This window comes from Lytechinus variegatus, chromosome 2, assembly GCF_018143015.1.
Source record: "Lytechinus variegatus isolate NC3 chromosome 2, Lvar_3.0, whole genome shotgun sequence".
In the NCBI taxonomy this organism is placed as follows: domain Eukaryota; kingdom Metazoa; phylum Echinodermata; class Echinoidea; order Temnopleuroida; family Toxopneustidae; genus Lytechinus; species Lytechinus variegatus.
This window is the reverse complement of record NC_054741.1, coordinates 51,478,983-51,498,906: the sequence shown is the minus strand read 5'-3', so window position 1 is coordinate 51,498,906 and position 19,924 is coordinate 51,478,983. Positions and strand designations below refer to the sequence as shown.

General features: G+C 37.1%; 1 protein-coding gene across 1 annotated transcript in view; it reads right to left on the bottom strand.

The window, feature by feature from the left end:
- Positions 1-9,325: 9,325 nt before the first annotated feature.
- LOC121408317 (NADH dehydrogenase (ubiquinone) complex I, assembly factor 6-like) overlaps positions 9,326-19,924 on the bottom strand; it is a 37,014-nt gene continuing 26,415 nt past the window's right edge. Inside the window, exons 2-7 of the mRNA XM_041599740.1 lie at positions 19,196-19,376; positions 18,730-18,828; positions 15,087-15,189; positions 12,921-13,054; positions 11,532-11,633; positions 9,326-9,843 (exon numbers count right to left, since the gene is read on the bottom strand). Of these exons, the coding sequence (XP_041455674.1) occupies positions 9,658-9,843; positions 11,532-11,633; positions 12,921-13,054; positions 15,087-15,189; positions 18,730-18,828; positions 19,196-19,376 (805 nt within the window). The 3' untranslated portion in view covers positions 9,326-9,657. The remainder of the gene's footprint in view (positions 9,844-11,531; positions 11,634-12,920; positions 13,055-15,086; positions 15,190-18,729; positions 18,829-19,195; positions 19,377-19,924) is intronic.

Here is a 19,924-nt window from a genome sequence, read left to right as displayed (position 1 = left end):
GCATGGATTCGGTCACTTCCGTCGGGTCTTTATTCCAGCAATAATAATACACTGTCCCACGTGTGCCTATCTGTGTTGGTGATCTTCAGTGTGAACATTTTTCAGCGTAGATTTCAAGATTTCACAAAGTTCAGTTTATGTAACTGTACCAGATCTAGATCCTCGATGATATACTGACAATTAAGCCTGGTTTTACTCATGAAATCAGTGTTTACTGCAATTACAGGCATTTCTCATTAAAGGGATACTGCGCACTAAAAATAATTTCATCTAACATAGGTAAATTGCCAATTCGTCCGCTGCCAACCCGTCCACTCTTCACATGGTCTACCTTCATTTCGTCCAATAACCATTTGGTCCAATCAGCACTTAGTCTAATCACTAACTTGTCAAAGACCATTTTGTCTCATAACCAGTTGGTCTAACATTTTATTTTCATTCATTTTGCCCATTCAACACTAGTCTAATTATACCAAATGGTATATAGACTAAATGGCTATTGGACCAACTGGTTAATTAGACAAAATGGCAGTGTCCATGTGTACATTGGAGGAACTGATGGTAGATCAAATGATAGTAAAACGAGTTGGCAATTGGACGAATTGGCATTGGACCAAATGAAAATAAACAGTAAAATTCACTGAGCAAACTGCTGTAAATTTCATCAAAATCTGATTAATAAAGTAATTGAAATTTGAAGTTTTGCAATATTTTGTGAAAATAGTTATGTGCACGTCTTCATGAGTATTCAATGGGCGGGTTGATGATTTCTCATTCCTACTTTCAGTGAATCCCACCCCGTCCATTCCAGCACCTACATTATCGCAGACCATGTGTCAACAACTGAGGCATTCATCTTAGCTTTGCTGCGGAGAAGTCTTTGCCATATTTAGTTGTCATTGATTTGATTGACCTCAGTAAATTACTAGCAAACAACAAGCAAGTTTTGGAAATGCTCTCCATGGACTGAACAAGCGCATCATACAAAATGACCCATGGTCTTGGACATAAATGAATGTACCAGCCAAACAAAACAAAAATGTTTTATCAGTTCTGGAATCTTACTACAGTAATACCAGCAAGCAGTGGTAGTTAAGCATAGCAGGGTTCCCGCGGTCATGGAAAACCTGGAAAAGTCATGGAATTTTTCATTTGTTTTTCCAGGCCTGGAAAAGTCATGAAAAATGAAAAAAATCAAGCTATATCATGAAAAAGTCATGGAAATTAATAAATTTGCTTATTTTGACCTTATGATTCAAAATTATGTATTTTGTGACTTGTTTATTTTAAGCTACTTATTTTTTTTTTCCGAGCACTACCAAACAGTGCAGAGAAATCAGCTCCAAATCATGTTCGGTCGACTCTCTCCCGCCATAGCATGCAGCATGTATTTGTTTGTGTGTGATTAGGCTTTGTTTTCCACATAAAATTATTACGCAAAAAAAAGTGCCGGTAGTAATTGTGTGTAGAGTCAAATGTGAGCGTGAATCAAGGCGGTATGCCACTCAAAATGTTCCTTCAGCCCGTGCCCTACTTCTAGCATATCGCATACGCATTCAAAACATTTCCCCCTAAAAGGAACAAAATTATCAGATTATCAGACTGTCAGCCCCATGATTCCATTCATTGAACAGACATTGTCAAAATTCTGAAGAGCCTGATGAGGAGGTTTGTGAAGGATGATATCTTAGCTGCAGCAAGTACGCCACTTAGAATCAGTAAGCTAGAGCTGAAAGATGAGAATCTAAAAGACACATCACAAGTTGACACAGGGTTTGCCACAAAGCAAGCAGTCACAAAGGCAAAGAAAAAAGTCAGTGAGAGAGTCATCTATCAGTTCAAAAATGACTGTCGCAAGTTTCTACTGAATGTGACTAAGAAACTCTTGGAGAAATCGCCAATCAAGTATAGTCTTGTACGCACTGCAAAATGGATGGATCCAGAAGAAATACTGAAGGATGTGGCCTCCTGTGAAACAGCTCTTACGGCAACCCTACAAGTCTTGGTGAATAGTCAGTATGTGAATGGTAGGGACTGTGATAGAATCCTTAGTGAGTATAGGGAAATGATGGCAGGAGAAGTCTTTGACCTTCACAGTTTCAAGAGGAAGGACATGAGGTTGGACAAGTTCTATGCAGGTGTTGGAGAAAGCAAACAATTAATGAACTTGTGGACAATCATGAAACTTCTCATGTGCTTGTCACATGGACAGGCAGATGTTGAAAGGGGATTTTTCGGTAAACAAGGAGGTGGAAGTAGAAAATCAAAAAGAGAGAACATTGGTCGCAAGAAGGATCATTGTTGATCACATACCTACGGCAGGAGTCATCATGAATGTGGGAATAACCAAGGAAATGCTGTCTCATGCAAAGCAAGCTAGACAGGTACAGGACATTTCTGGAGGAAGAGAAGAAAAAGATGGATGAACTTAAAGGGGAGAAGCGAAAGCTGAATGTGTCGCTGTACACATGCGTTACCAAATTATTTCCAAGCACCCCCTACAAAAGTTTTTCTCAACGTGCAAAATAACCCCATATACAAGTTTTTCACGGGCCTCTTTTACACATTTTGGCCCTTGAACAAGTTGTCACTACAATATGACCCCTAAACTAGTTTTTCCTACTTGCTGACAATATGCTTAGACAAAACTATATTCATGGGTTTTGTATGCCCCCCCCCCCCCCCGTGCTGTTAGGGTTAAAATACCACAATCAGGAAGAACCTGAACACTTCATAAATGAGTAAAAAGCCCCGGGGATAGAGCTTGGAAAAAAACATAGCCTAAACACGCTTGGCTAGTCTTTAAAGAAAAAGGTTTGGAAAAGAAACCCTAAATACGTTTGACCCTTTGATTGACCATTCACCAGTATTTCAAAACCAACCTTTTTTTCAATGAGTGTTTTTGATAATCGTAACGAGTGCATGCGCGGCACACGTCCAAAACTGAAAAAACACCCCTTTAAACGCGTTTTGGTCAAGCATGTGTATAGCAATATATTTGACTGGGCCCCCCCCCATCATCTCTTAAACATCAATGGAGATGCATGCAACCATGCGCATAATGCTGCCAAGAGGCGGTGCTGCACCATCCCGAGTTTGCCTAATCTCGGGATCTTAGCCCAATCAGCCCCTACTCAAGATTCAAGAAACCCCGTCTCCACCATCGCAAGAGCAATTCCTGCTCCAGCGAGGCATCGATGCATTATGGTCTGACGCCCTGAATAAATAATCTCGAGTGTGTCTGCACCTACGAATTAGCGCGATAATTTGTGAAATAGTGCGCTAATTTGCAAATATCCCTAAGTTGACTTGGGATTGCAATCTCGAGATTAATCCTCTGAACTAGCACGATAATTGCGTCTCCATTGGAAATAATCTCCAGATTGTTCAGATCAGGATGATTTGCCTGATCAGAAATAGCGCGCTTTAATTTGAAAACTCGGGATAGTGCAGACGGCCCTAAAGTGTCTTGTCAACCATTTGATCATCATGATGATTAACTCTTGCTAAATCGATAGGTCCGAAATCCCTGTCGGGATGGAGACGTCTCAATCAAAGAGTCGGTTTGACAGGGAGATATTAAGACATTTGCAGATAAGTCAAGCAAGCCAGCAGCAGCTTCTGGCATCTATCAACTCACCAAATGCTGAATTCATGAATTTTGATGGTGATCCGCTGAAATATTGAGTTTGTACAGTCATTCGACTGGATGATAGGCAATACCTTGCTGTCGAGCATTACCACTGCTCGACAACAAGGTATTGTAGTTGATGAGGTGTACAATTGTTGTGAGGGCGCAGCATATTGGCGAATCAGAACTGCCTTACGTTGATACCTTAAAGATTTTAGGAGTTTATATCCAACATAATTTAAAATGGGACTTCCAAATAAATGAAATGTTACAAAAGTGCAATAAAAAGCTCTATATGATAAATTAGTGAAAAAATATAAATCACCAATTTCTGACTTAATTCAAATCAATGGTTGTGTGACGAAAGGACGTGTCGAGAGGTTGCTCCTGGTTTTACACATATTTTGACTGCCTTTCATTAATTTGGGAATTGAAAATTACACCACATGACTGGATTTGATGCAAGGATTCAGATGATGAACTTTATTTGAGGTCCACAGGAGAGCCTGAATAAATTTCAGTGAGTTTTACGTGTCTTTTCATTCATTTTATTGGCTTAAAATATCAAGAAACATTTGAAAACTCAATCTAGCGCGTTTTTTTTTTAACTTACGGACCTAGCTGACACGCACTGTTATTTTTACACGACCTGAGATATTATGTAACAATACAAACTGGGCCTACTGATGCCAGTGCCAATAGAGAAATCTAAGCAGCAAACTGCTAATGAAGAAGATGATCTCCTTGATGTAATAAAGAACTTGAGAGATGAAGTTTCAATGCTTTCCAGCTCTATGAATAATAAATTCGCGGTTCTGAAAACTGCAATCAGTGATGTACGAGCAGGGCAGCAAGACACTGTTAGGTCTCTCTCTTTCTTGGAAGAAAAGTATGAAGAGATGAAAGTAACAGAGCGACTTGAGAGAGAGAGATTAAGGGACTAAAGAATGAGAATTTGGCATTTAAGAAAAGGGTAGATGCCCTTGATCGTCAAGAAGACCTCGACCATTATCATAGGAGGCAAAACCTTGAGATCGCTGAGATTCCAGAAGAGAAGTAGGAGAACCCAGCAGATGTAGCACTGATCATCTCCAAAAGGATCGACCCAGATATCACTGCTGGCGACATCGATATCGCTCACCGCCCCGGAGCACAAAAACCGTCTGCCAAGCACCCAAGACCAATAATCGTCAGGTTTACCAATCAAAGAGCTAGGAATGCTGTCTATGATGGTAAGAAGCGTCTACGGGGCACTTCTGCAGATCTTGGAATCAACCTTTGCAGCACCATGAAGATTTTCTTCAATGAGAACCTTGTCAGTGCAACAAGAGAGCTGCTAGGACTCGCCAATGGAGTTAGAAAAAAATGCTAGGCACAAGTTCTTGTGGACTTACAATGGAAAGATATATGTCAGGAAGGACGAGAAGTCAGCTCCTGTCATTATACTCTCAAAAGAAGCTCCTCATCTCTTAGACATCAATGGAGATGCATGCCACCATGCGCATAATGCTGCCAAGGTGTCTTGTCAACCATTTGATCATCATGTTGAATATCTCTTGCTAAACCTGTAGGCCCAAAATCCCTATTGGGATGGCAGCTTTTACGCCCAAGGAGACATCAACATCAAAGAGTCAGCTTGACATGGAGATATTAAGACATTTGCAGATGGGTCAAGCAAGCCAGCAGAAGCTTCTAGCATCTATCAACTCATCAAATGCAGAACTGATGCAGTTTGATGGTGATCCGCTGAAATATTATGAGTTTGTACCGTATGATAGGCGATACATTGTTGTCGAGCAGTGGTAAGCTAATGAGGCTGTACAATTGTTGTGAGATCGCAGTTAATTGGCAAATCAGAACTGCCTTATTATGATACTTCTAAAATTTTAGGAGTTTATATCTAACATAATTTAAAATGGGACTTCCATACAAATGAAATGTTAAAAAGCTCTATATGTTTGGATTAGCAAAAAATATAAATTACCAATTTTGGACTTAATTATAATATACATGTACATCCACCCTGTTTTAGAATATTGTGTGCCTGTGTTTAATGGAGGTTTAACTTAGACCATGTACAAAAATTAGAAAGAATCCAGAAGAGTTTGTAAAATTATCTTAGGCAAAAGTTATTTAAACATGAAGATGCTTTTAAACGATGCAAACTGGATACACTAGAAGATAGACGTGAACAATTATGCTCTGATTTTGCAGTATCTGTGAGCAAAAATCCACATTGTAAAAACTGGATACCAGAAGGAATGTTGTTGGCATGACTTTACGCAATAAACAAAAGTATATGCAATACAAATAAACACAGAGCAATACCATATTTTATTAATCTCCTCAATAACTCTTGAAGTGTATATATTTAAAATAATTTATTTTTGTATACTGGATTTTTCTTAATGTACCATTATTTTTATCATCATTACATTATTGTTTTATGCTACATGTATTGTAAATTTGTTATACCTCTGTAAATACATACATTTCAGCTTTTTAGCTGCAGTATGTGTGTGATTGTTTTACTGGAAATAAATAAACCTTGAAATGAATGTATGATGATGGTACCAGACCAAGGTTATGTCAGAGCTCAAGAACTTCTGGAAGAGAGGTTTGGGGATAGTTTTAGGATAGAAGCCTAGCTGAGGCAAGTGACAGAAGGCCCAGTTATTACAAGCAATTGCAAGCAATTGAGAGAGTACGCTGATGAATGCAAGGGCAAGATGTACCTCAGGCGTTGATGCTGCTTGAAGTTAGAGCAGTTAAACCTGGTGAGGTTTACGCAATTTGAACGATTCTAGAATGGACTCTTAATGGACCGCTCAGAGACAGAGAAGCTCCAATACCAGAATCCATGTCTCTTGAATCTATGTCTCTGATCACTTTGGACTAGAACTTGAAGGTCAAGTCAAGAATTTTTGGAACTTGAGGGAATGGATTACTAGTATCTCCATGATGATAGCAGAAGCAGGTCTGTGAATGAGATGGTACTAGAGCTCTGGAAGGAAGGGATATCCATGGACAAGGGTCATTACCAATTGCCCAATCCCTTTCAAGATGACAATTTGCAGTTGCCTGAGAACCTTTTCTTGGCAGAACGACGCCTTGAGTCACTGAGAAAGAAACTTAAGAGAGACGATTACCTAATCAGCAAATATGAGGAAGGAATGTCCAGCCTTCTTGAGAAGGGGTATGCTGAGAAGGTGGATACCACTGTAACAGCTCAGACTGAGGTAAAGCAGAATGTATGGTACCTTTCTCACCATCCTGTGGTCAACCCCAAGAAGCCAGGTAAGGAACGGATTGTCTACGAATGTGCTGCGTTGAAGTCATACCAGGTATCACTGAATGACGTTGTGCACCAAGGCCCGGATCTGACAAACAAGTTGACAGGGGTACTGTTATGATTTAGAAAGGACCCAATTGCCTTATCAGCTGACACTGAGGCAATGTTCCATCAGGTTCGAGTTCCCCCTTCTGAGACGTTCTACAATTCCTGTGGTGGCCCTCAGGAGATATGTCAGTAGAGCCGCATGTATACCGCATATGTGTACATCTGTTTGGAGGGACATGGAGTCCTGGTGTCTGCAGTTTTGCCCTTCGTCAGACGGCAATCGACAATCAGCAAGACTTTGGGCCTGAGACAATAGAGGCTGTTCGTCTATACCAGTTGATGAGAGGCTAAGGAGTTGTCTGGAATACATTTGAATTACGATGCTCTCCCAGTTAATTGTGATTTAGGCATCAGCTGGAATGTCTTAACAGATTGTTCTGGGTAGAAGATAGCACCGAAGGACAAGCCTTTCAAAGGACGAGGAATAGTAAGTGCCGCCTTGTCAACTTATGATCTGCTGGGATTTGTAAATCCATTTGTAGTATAGGGAAAGCTGATTCTGTAAGGAGCTTTGTCGTCAAAAGTTAGCCTGGGATGATCAATTTCCTGAAGTCGAAGGCTCAGTGAATCACCAGATATAGAACAGTTTACAGTTAACAGGTGCATTAGGCCCCATGGATTTAAGGAGCCAGTCAAGTATGAGTTGCATCATTTCTCTGATGCATCTGAAGGAGCATATGGAGCAGCATCTTATCTGGTATCTAGGACTGGAGATTATCGGATGCACAATCTTACCCTCACAACCCTATCTTATGTTACTGCATGAAATCATAATTATTTCATATTTCATACTAGTGTGTATGATATGTCTCCCTTGTAATATAATGGGTTACAGCAATGGATATCTAATGTACTAAATCAGTTGTCGATCCATTTTTGTTAATTCTTGGGAGGAAATATCGAATATTCATGGAGACGTGCATAGAATTGTTTCACACAAATAATGCAACTCTTTAAAATGTTATTGCTTTGTTATTCCTTGTCCAATTTTGATCAAATTTTCAGTATTTCGTTTTTTTCTGGTTTTAATATATCTGTTGAAATCATATTTTTCAGCCAAGAACCCCTTCAATTGAATTTACTTAAAGTTGGAGCAAGAAATCAGACTAAAACACACCATGGTATACAAATACCATGCAACTCCGAGTGTATCATATTGTAGTAATTAGCATGCAACACAGCAGCTGTGGCAAATTCTTAACTTACCTAATAAATGTAAGCTCATTTCATAATAATAATAATATGTCCATTTATATAGCGCAGTTACTATGTGCATATACTCAACTGCGCTTTGATACTTGGTATCATATTATTACCCCGGCTGTAGCTGAGCTGCCATATTAATAGGCGCTAAAGCGTTCAAGGAAAAATCCTACCGGGTACCCATTCACCTCACCTGGGTCGAGTGCAGCACAATGTGGATAAATTTCTTGCTGAAGGAAATTACGCCATGGCTGGGATTTGAACCCACGACCCTCTGTTTCAAAGTCCGGAGACTAATCCACTGGGCCACAACGCTCCACATTTCAAACCAATGCACGAACAAGAGCAGTTTGTTAATTGTTTCATTAAATAAGATACATGGATCCTTGTTAAGATTAATCAAGAGAAATCAAACTTTAATGTTATTTCTCTTTTAGGCCTCCTACCCTCCTGTTCAGCATTGGTCATGGTCGTCAACAACAGGCAGAGGAAAACCCCCAAGTGCTTCTTTTATCAAGAGCTTCTCAATTTTGACTTTTCTACTGCACACTTGCTTGGTAGAAAATGCACAGTCGACGCAACAGTGGAAATAATACGCGTCCTATGACTACTCACAGCCAATTATTTGATAAAGAATTATATGAAAACATGAGAACACCGGGAAATAGAACCATGTTATGATGAGAACTGAAACCCTATGGCCCGAATTCACAAAGGTGGTTTTGTAAACTGTCCCTTGAACCCATGGTTTATGCAGATTTCCTGTATAACTTATGCTTATTTACCGCATCTATTAAAAAATGTCCAATGTTGATGCACACTTTTGTCACAGTGCGCCAAAATGATGCCTGTTGCCATGGTTAATTAAATATGCTATTTTATTCATGGGTCCACTGTTTGAAGAGTGGACTCATTAATTCAAAACAGTGGACTCATGAATAAAAAAGCGTGCTTAACCATGGCAACAGGCGTCATTTTGGCGCACTGCGACAAAAGCGAGCATCAACATTGGACATTTTTAATAGGCATGATAAATAAGCGTAATTTATACAGGAAATAAAACCATGGGTTCAGCCGATGGTTTTAAAAACCACTTTTGTGAATTTGGGCCTACAGAGTCAAAGATTAGATTGCAGTACTTTCAACATATATAACAGTACAAAGAATCTTACAACTTGGAACGGTCACTTGATAAGACTTGATCAATCAGGCCGACCATTTTCTCCTCTTATTAGTGGAGTTTACTTTCCTTGTAGCCTCCTGTAATATCTGATTGAAGACATAGGTGGGATTCCATGGCCATTTTAATGATCTTCGAGATTTCAGAGTTATTTTCATCGTAGCACAATTTCCCTTGTCCAAAAGATCCCAAATCATACATTTTTAAGATCATGATATAGAGTCATTCTGTATGATAGTAAATTCAGAAAGTCCTCCTGTAGTTCTGCAGCCATATTTTAACCGGAAGGAGAGGATACCTCTTTGACAGGGACGGATGAAAGACGTCAAAGTCTGCTTGCTGAATTCTCTTTAGGTAAGAATCAATGGGAGCAGTGGCAAGGAATGCTGGGAAAGCACCCGGTATGACATCTTTCTTCAGCTTACGAGCCTGTTGGAGGAAGGACACATTGAGATGAGAATCAATGGCAGCAGTGGCAAAGAATGATGGGATACCACAAGGAAGTGATATCCTTAAGCTTACGAGCCTGTAAGAAGTTTTAAACATCAACATATATTACCACTTACTGCACAAATAAATTTTCTATTTCAAGTTTTTTTTTTTAAATAGCAATGATCATGGAATGATTTTTCAGAACCAGTAACTTCCCACTGACATCTATTTTTTCACAAATCTACTTTACATAATGCATCACGAAATTCTAAAGCAAGCTAGTCTGCAAGAAAGCCTTAAGTTAGACATACTAGATAAGTAACATCTCAAGTTAAAATAACCTTTTGAATATAAAACAAGTGGAATGCCTCTGGCCGTCTCACCTGCATCACGTGATTCAACATAGCAGCATTGCTGACTTTGAAAACTACTATAACTCGCACAAGATGTTCAGTGATACTTGGTTACTCTTATTTCCACGTTTTATGAACTAGACCAATACACTTACAGAGATAGGATGGTAATTCAACAAATACCCCAATGCTCGCTCGTCCCCAGACACCCTCCTGTCTTTAGTTCTTTTGTTACTTGCTTAAATCTATGTTTTTATTGTTTGAATTTGAGTGGCGATGTTTGTCAATAAGCATTCTTCCACCACCACCACCTTTCAGTCTCCTATTTGTTCTTTTGTTAAGTTGCATTATATTCTCTTAATCATTTCAAATTTTGATGTTTTTAAATCATCTATGTATACATGTATATACCTGTAAATTGTACACAATTCAGCCTTTTGGCTGCAACGTGCAATGATTTTGAATAAAACCTTTTCAATTTCAATTTCATGTGGCGAAAATTTGTTGACCTCACATGACCTTTGATCTTGATCATGTGACCTGAAACTTGCACAAGATGTTCAGTGATACTTGATTACTATTATGTCCAAGTTTCATGAATCAGATCCAAAAACTCTTAAAGTTTTGATTGTAATTCAACAGATACCCCAAAATCGGCCAAAGTTCATTGACCCTAAATGACCTTTGACCTTGATCATGTGACATGAAACTCATGCAGGATTTTTGGTGATACATGATTGACCTTATGTCTAAGTTTAATGAACTAGGTCCATATATTTTCCAAGTTATGATGACATTTCAAAAACTTAACATCAGGCTAAGATTTTGATGTTGATTCCCCCAACATGGTCTAAGTTCATTGACCCTAAATGACCTTTGACCTTGGTCAGTAATACTTGATTAACCTTATGGCCAAGTTATGAACTAGGTCCATATACTTTCTAAGTTATGATGTCATTTCAAAAACTTAACCTCAAGTTAAGATTTGATGTTGACGCCGCCGCCGTCTGAAAAGCGGCGCCTATAGTCTCACTCTGCTATGCAGATGAGACAAAAAGTCATTCTTGATAGAATCTGAACAAAATATATATATATTTTAGGTGAAAATGCTAATTCATGTATTTATAAAGAAATTACTAAATTTTGGGCAAATTCTGTTAAAAGAGTGTGATATATAATTTCATGTTATTATGAATCTGCCAAAGTTGAATCTCTTGCAACATCTCTCTTTCAACAATTTGACTGATGGTTGGTCCACTTATGTAGACTTGATTGTATTCACAATTAACAAAAACATGGACTAAATTAATTTGAATCCATTCAACTACTCACATGTTTAAGGTGTGAATTTGCAAGACTGGCAAGGTCATAGGTCAAATCTTTCATATCCTGACTCCTGTTCCCACGGATTACATCCTCTTGCGATAAGTTATACTGAAAAATAAACACACAAAAATATCTGAAGGAACACCAAAGGTAGTCTGCAGACCCAGACACTCGGTTTTAACAATTCGCATATTGCATAATGCTGAGTCTGAAGCAGTGAGACTAGATTCACTATAGGCCCGTAGTGTGGCTGGCTCTTATTTGACACAGACAGAGGCCCATATTCTGAAGTCAGGTTTATCTTAAACTCAGGTTTAAAGTTGTGGTTTAAGTATGGACAGCCAATTGTTACATAATCACTAACAATAGAGATATCATTCTTCAGCTCATTCGGCTCTCAAATCATTCATAATTGTGTAAGAAGTATAAATAGATGATTGTCTTCACCATCGATGAATCAGGAAAGAGCACAGTAAACATAAGAAACATACAACTTAATAAAAAATTTTATACTTTTGGCTTCCCATACTTAAACCACAACTTTAAACCTGAGTTTAGGTTAAACCCGACTTCAGAATATGGGACAGAGAGTTTGGCATCTAATCTTCACCCCAGACATGGTATCATTGTTTAAAGTGTCAAATATGAGTCTGTAATTGGTAAAAGGAAAATGAAACTTTTGAAAAAAGATAGCTTGTGTGAAAACGGAAAAAATCAAAGAAACAGATCAACGAAAGTTTGAGGAAAATCTGACAAATAATGAGAAAGTTATGAGCATTTGAATATCATGATCACTAATGCTATGGATATCCTCTTATTGGCAATGCGACAAATATGTGTGATGTCACTTGTGAACAACTCTCCTCATTACTTTAGTATATATTTCACTAAAACTGCCTCTTTTATCCCATCTATCAGTAGATCATGTGTTCTTTCTATAGGAGAGCATGTAATACGGATTTTTAAAGAATACATCATGGATAAAGTGTTTGAATCACCATAAGAAAAACCAAAAAGAGACATTTTGGGGGTATTTTGTAGTCCATCAAAGGAAAAGTTGTTCACATGTGACATCACACATCCTTGTCGCATTCCCAATGGGAGGATCTCCATGGCATTACTGCTTGCAATATTCAAATGCTCATAACTTTCTCATTATTTGTTTGATTCTTTCAAACTTTCTTTGTTATTACTCTCTGATTTTTCAGTTTTGACACAAGCCTATTTGTTCCGAATGTTTCATTTCCCTTTAAAATGTCAAATATATTTCTGTGCTTGTAGACTGACTCGATCCAGCAATTGAAACCCCTTGGTTATCACTTTAGCATTACATTCCTCATCATAAAGCAACAACTTTCTCCCTTATTTACACTAAATTTACTTCTCCCAACTCACCCTGATAGTAAGTTCCATTGGGATGAGCACATCCCTTCTCTGAGCTAGTAGGGGAATCCCCCTGAGTAGGTTTACAATGCCTTGCGATTTCCCTATATGACTTGCTGCATGGTCTGCGTGAACATCGTGAATGCCTACCATAATCAATAGGGAAGAAAAACATATACTTCCAGGTGGGTGTTTCATAAAGCTTTTCATAAGTTAAGAGCAACTTTAAAAACGACTGGTGATCCTTTCTTGTGGAAAATGGTAGATTCATTGGCCATAGATCACCAGTCATTCTTAAAAGTGCTCTTAACTTACAGACAGCTCTATGAAATGGACCCCAGGAATGATAATAAAATAATATTCCCTCCCAAGACACACATGGCTATAAATAAACTACATTTTCAATCTTTTCATTGCCTTGAGAGCAAAAGAGTATGGTGAGAACTAGTTGTAATCTACTTCTATTATTAATTAATATACTTATTTCAAGATTATTAGACCATCTAGATGGCAAGTGTTGTAATATCACATCTTATTAAAACTTTTTACCTGAGAAAACTCTGGTAAAAACTGAAAAATAAGGTTTGTCCTATTTCTGCCATTGACTTTAACTCAGGGCAAAAACTCCAGTAAAAACAATGTGAGTTTTCTCAGATAAAAACTTTTATGTAACGGGCCCCTGATAAAGGGTGAACATTCATTATATCCTGCTTCAAAAGAACTGAGGTTTCAACTTTAAAAAAATTAAAAAAAACATTAGGGCCACAAGGCCTCAGGCAACCGAACTGTGTTACTATTTCCTTTCCAAAGCAGCCAGGACGAATACATGTATGGTTGGTGTGTATACAGTTTGTCTACTATATAAATTTGGTCTAATTGTCGTTTGGTCCAACCATCACTTGGACTTGCTGTCATTTAATCTATTGAGCATATATGGTCTTTGTTTTCACTTTCATCTTCTTCCTTTTTGAGTTCATAAACCGTTCATCTAATCTTCTAGACTAAGTGGTCTAAGACAACATGGATACCAGGGCCCTATGGAAATCCATCAATGTCATAATTTTTTCCAAAGAAAATTTGCACAGTGTCCTTTGTAAACAAAGAGGAGCACAGGGAATTTTCAAGAAAACAATGAATGCATGAATAAACATCATAGATAAATATTTTAAACAAACATGCATAGATGTTGACATTGCTGGCCATCCATAGTTGCGATTAATTGGATCAATCGCAAGTCTTTGTAAGACGGGCCCAGATGAAATGCGTTGGCAATTAGACATCATTGTCACTGGAACACAGCAAACAGAACAGGAGTTCCACGATTGATGGACTAAGAGGCAATTAGACCAAATATGGTTCAAGTGATTGCTGGAGAACTGGGATCAGGACCATGTTGGATAGATCAAATCAAACGAACAAACATAATTAGACAAGTAGGGCGTAGACCATGTGGCAATAAGCCAGTTCGTAGCTCCACTCTGCGCATGATCAGAGGAAGGTCATTGGTACTAAAGTCACATGGTACTGGTAGTTTAACATTTAATGAGATAAGCACCAACTTTGATGTCTTGATTATTCATATATTCTTTTGAATTGTGTTTTTCATTTACATCCACAAAAACAACAATGCATCCAATGGTATTTCACAGTTTGCAAAGTACATTGCACAACATGCTATAATGCATTCAGAGTAGAAATGCATCAAATATCTTCATAGAGTGTGCATTGATGTGCTATTCTAGTCACCTGGTCTATTGAATTTCTTCATCCTGCTATGTAAGGCATGCTTATGTAATATCTTGCTTTGAAATCTGCCTATCATGATGAAAGAAATGAAAGATCATTTGACCAAAATTGTCCATGAACTAACTACGAACTGGTCTATTTACCTTACGAGTACGAGGCCACCATCATTATGAAGCCTAATCACTCATAAAGGCCATCTTCTACATTCTTTTACAATTAACTGTCATTTTCTTTACTGAGTAATAGTCAGTTCTTATTGATCAAATACTTATACTACAACTGTATCATTATTTTTCTTTTATTTATTACATTTGTATATATTACCTTGTAAATTTATATCTGATGCGATCAATCAATTTACTGTATGGTAAATATCTTCGACTCTCGTTAGTGAGTGTATTTAATTGTTGTCTTGCTTTCTATCATCATTACCTAATGATTGTAGTGTGAGGTAGAGCAATGATGAAGAGGTATTCTCTGCATAGCTTTCCACATCAGCAACACTTGGAAAAGGTTTATCCTCCAACGTCTTTTCCTAAACCATAAACAAACACAATTTAAAAATAGTAAAGTTGCAGCTACAGTATATTTGGAAATTATGATACTTAAAGATCAAGTCCACCCCAGAAAATTGTTGATTTGAATGAATAGAGAAAAATCAAACAAAGATAATGTTACAAATTTCATTGAAATCGGATGTAAAATAAGAAAGTTATGACATTTTTTAATTTCACTTATTTTTTAAAAGACAGTTATATGTCCAACTCAACGATATGCAAATGAGTGAGTTGATGATGTCCTTCACTCACTATTTCTTGTTTTTTATTGTTTGAATTTCAATTTTTACAGATTTGACAATAAGGATCAACTTGACTTAACTATAAACTGTTAAAATAATGGTAATTCCACATGTTCAGGGAGTAATAAAATTTTGTTTCACATGACAATGAGGAGAAAATTAGAATTTTTCATGTTTCATATAATAGAATTAAAAAAAAGTAGAAGGTGGGTGACATCATCACTCTGCCAATTTGCATACCGACCAGGATGTGTATATAACTGTTTCGTAAAATTAAGCGAAACTTTGAAATGTCATAACTTTTTTATTTTACATCCAATTTTGATGAAATTTTCAGTGTTTGCTTGTTGGATTTTTCTCCTTTTATTCAAATCAACTTTTTGGTGGGGTGGACTTGTCCTTTAACAGTGTATAAATACCACTTACATTTCAGTAAGTGTAAAAAAAACACTTCTATATTTTGCTATTAATACAAATATTATATAGTCTTATTTGAATGAGTCTGTTTCAAGCTAGAGTGACTATTCTTGTATTATGTTTTCCTGACTGCAACTAGTTATTTCACAAGGCATTTTAAGGAAAATAGAAAAATAGCAATAGATATGTTGGCTTGATTGAAATGGTAACTGTTTCGACAAATCCACTAGGCTTTTAAACAAAAACCAACCATTTAAAAATCTTATTTGTAATAACATCCAAACTTAAACGATTCAATAAAAGTGGAGTTTCTATCTGAATCATTCCAAATATATGCTAATATTGCCTTTTACCATGAATGCTGATGTTGCTGTTTTACAGGGCTCGACACTAGCGGCGGTCCGACGGTCCCAGACCGGTAAAAATCACTGTCGGGCCGGTAGATTTTCAGAAATAGGAAGATTTACTGGTCCGACATGACCAGTAAAAAATATCATTGTCGGGCCAGTAATTTTTCCAAAAATAGCAAGATTTTAAGGGTCCGACATGACCAGTAATAAAAACCATTGTTGGGCCAATAACTTTTCCAGAAATGATCAAATTCACTGCGAACCATTCCCCCCGATAAATTCTGTCATTCACACACAGAATACACACAGAATGAATCGCACGTAATTGCTACTAGAGCAGATACAGTGTACATATGTAGCTAGCCAGCCACACAACTCACGTGGTAAATTCTTTATTGGCTGCGCGAACGAAGCTTAACTATAAAACTCTGGCAGAAATATCTCACAAAACTGTCAAAATTCGCGGTTCATACTCATGAAAGGCTCTTATAATGTCCATATTTCCTAAAAATTGGAGTAACTCTGTCATTTGTAAGCAGTAAAAGGATAAATTTTCACTTCTGTTTGGTTCAAACAGATCGAGTTTCGGGTGACATCGTCTGGATACAAGTTGGCCCCAAATATGCATTTATGTGTGTGTTGATACACTTGGTTTCTGACTTTGATAAATTATTTATGATGATAGTTTTAGCTTTCTTCCTCTGTTTTCTTCCTATCTTTCTTTCCTTCTTTCATTTCAATCTTTCTCTGTTTCTTCCCTAATTTTTTTGTTACTATCTTTCTTTTTATTTTCCCTTTTTTCTTTAATTCTTTCTTTCATTCTTTCTATCCTTTTAAAAATATTTTTCTCTATTTTTTTTCTCTCTCTCTTTCTTTCTTTCTTCCTTTCATCCTTTCTTTCTTTCCTTCCTTCCTTTCTTTCTTTCTTCCTATCTTTCTTTCCTTCTCTCATTTCAATCTTTCTTTGTTTCTTCCCTAATTTTTTGTTACTATCTTTCTTTTTTATTTTCCTTTTTTTCTTTGATTCGTTCTTTCATTCTTTCTATCCTTTTAAAAATATTTTTCTCTATTTATTTTTTTTCTCTTTTTTCCTTCCTTCCTTCCTTCCTTCCTTCCTTCCTTCCTTCCTTCCTTCCTTCCTTCCTTCCTTCCTTCCTTCCTTCCTTCCTTCCTTCCTTCCTTCCTTCCTTCCTTCCTTCCTTCCTTCCTTCCTGCCTTCCTGCCTGCCTGCCTGCCTGCCTGCCTTCCTTCCTTCCTTCCTTCCTTCCTTCCTTCCTTCCTTCCTTCCTTCCTTCCTTCCTTCCTTCCTTCCTTCCTTCCTTCCTTTCTTCCTTCCTTTCTTCCTTCTTTCTTCCTTTGTTTCTTTTTTTATATTTTTCTTTCTTTAATTCTTGAGTCCATCCATCCTATATTCATCTCTTTTCTTCCTTTCTTTCCTTCCTTTTTACCCTTTTCTTTCCTTCATTCTTCATTACTTTCTTTGTTTCTTTCTTCCTTCCATCCATCATTTATTTACCTTTTTTATTTCTTCTTTTCTCTGTCTCTCAGTCTTTCTTTTTTTCTTCCTTTCATCTATTCTGTTACCTTTTTTTTTTATATTGCTTGCATATTTCCTTCCTTTATTTATTTCTTTCCTTCTATCTATCATTTTACCTTTCCTTTATTTCTTCCTTAATTCCTTTCTTCCTTCTTTCAATCCTTCCTTCCTCTCTTTCTTTTGTCCTTCTTTCCATCTCTCCTTTAACCCTTTCTTTTTTATTGTTTCTTCTTTCTTTCCTTTACTACTTTCTGGATTTGTTCTTTCTTTCTGTATTGCTTGCTTCATTTCTTTCCTTCATTTGTTTTTTCTTTTCTTTCTTTCTTATTTTTGTTCCTTCTTTATTCCTTCCTTCCTTTCCTTCTTTAGTTCTTTCTTTTTTCCTTCCTTCACATCTATCCTTTCTTTACCTTTTTTTTACTTCCTTCCTTTCTCTTATTTTTTTCTTTCTTTTCCTTCCTTCCTTTCTTTCCTTCTTCGTTTCTGTCTTGCTTTCTTTTTGTCCTTCATTTCATGGGGGGGGTAACGAAAGGCTAGACAAATAAACTTGCGCCTTTTTTTAATGTTTTCTTTATTTTTTGGGACCAGTAGATTTTAGGTTCGGACCAGTAAAAATTTGAAAAACTGGGTATCTACTGGTCCGACATGAATAGGGTGGACCAGTAGAAAAAATGGGTTAGTGTGGAGCCCTGTAAATTATAACTTTCATGACGCAATTATCGAAACTGAATACTTACTGCATGTAATTGGAAGAATTGTTTGATTTAAATTTCATACTTCCAAGTCTTGAGTGAAATTGTCAAGATTTCTGGCAACCGACCTATTTTTGCAGTAGTTTACATGATTCAAATTCACAGTCTTTTAGTTCCAGACTTTTATTGTGTCAGGTCAATAAATAACTTTCATTGTTTTTCTATGTTGAAAAGATGATAAATCTCATTTATTGCTAGCAAAATTATAAGCCATTCTTACTCTTTCCTCAATCATGCGTGATAACCATCTCTTTGATAGCTTGTGTCTATTGACTGCTTTGAAGAGCTCCAAGGCAATAGGTTGATGTGCAGGTTTTCCCTAAAAGTTGAAAGTAAAAAATAAACAAAAATCAATAAAAAAAGGTGAAATGACAGTATACAGACAGAAAATATGATGGAGAGAGAGAGAGTACATGTACATCCAGAGATGTGGGGGAAATACTCTGCAATTAAAGAGAGAGGGCAGGCATACTTGTACTATGATGTTTTTTAATAAAAATAGCCACAAGTTTTCTGCATATTTTCCAAAATCATTCAAAACAAATTCCCTGCAGAAATAAATTCATTCCATTGTAGTTTTTAATCAAGATAATTTCAAATAAGATGGATAACAGATAACAAAATACAAATATCCAGACAGAATCTGATACTTGAGTTTCTTACACTTAAAAAAATATGATACTCACTGCATAGATGTTTTCCAGACCATCTTTCCAAAATTGGAGTCTTAGTTTTCCAATGTGAACATTGGAGACGGAATCCCTGACTGAAGCTAACTCGGCATTAAAAGCTCGAAGAGTGATTGCAGCAGAGCGTGATTCTTCCGGCATGAGGAGGGATACAAGGAATCCTTCATAATCTTGTTTCCTAATTTAACAATGACAAAATAGAAAATTGACAATGAAAATGGGATGGGGTCATGAAAGTTAACTGAATTTTGTTGATTTGAGCAAAAGGTCTTGTCTCAAAATTGAAACAGAAAAGGGGATTGAATTCAGTCACTCACTCAATGAATAAGGTTATGATATAACCTACATTACATTATTATAATGCGCAGTTGAGTATATACATACAGAAAAAGCACAATATAGATGTACAATCATTATTACTATTATTATTATCATTATTCATAATTATTACAATCATTGTTATTATTACAGGGTGCTACATAAGCGCTTGCCCGATTGCCCAGGGCAAGTAAAAGTTAGAGTCGGGCAAGTGTTTTGAAGTAAAGACCAAAACTACTTGCACCGACCGCTGCTCTAATGCTGCACTGACGGAGAGCACACATGCCACTCGGCTTGGGACAACCACGGTACGGTGCGGCGCTCCCGGTTTACCAGTCCAGCAATGCGCCAGTTCCTCGGTGTGCAAGAGTGGTTGATTTTGCATGCTTGACTAGACCCTAGTTACCC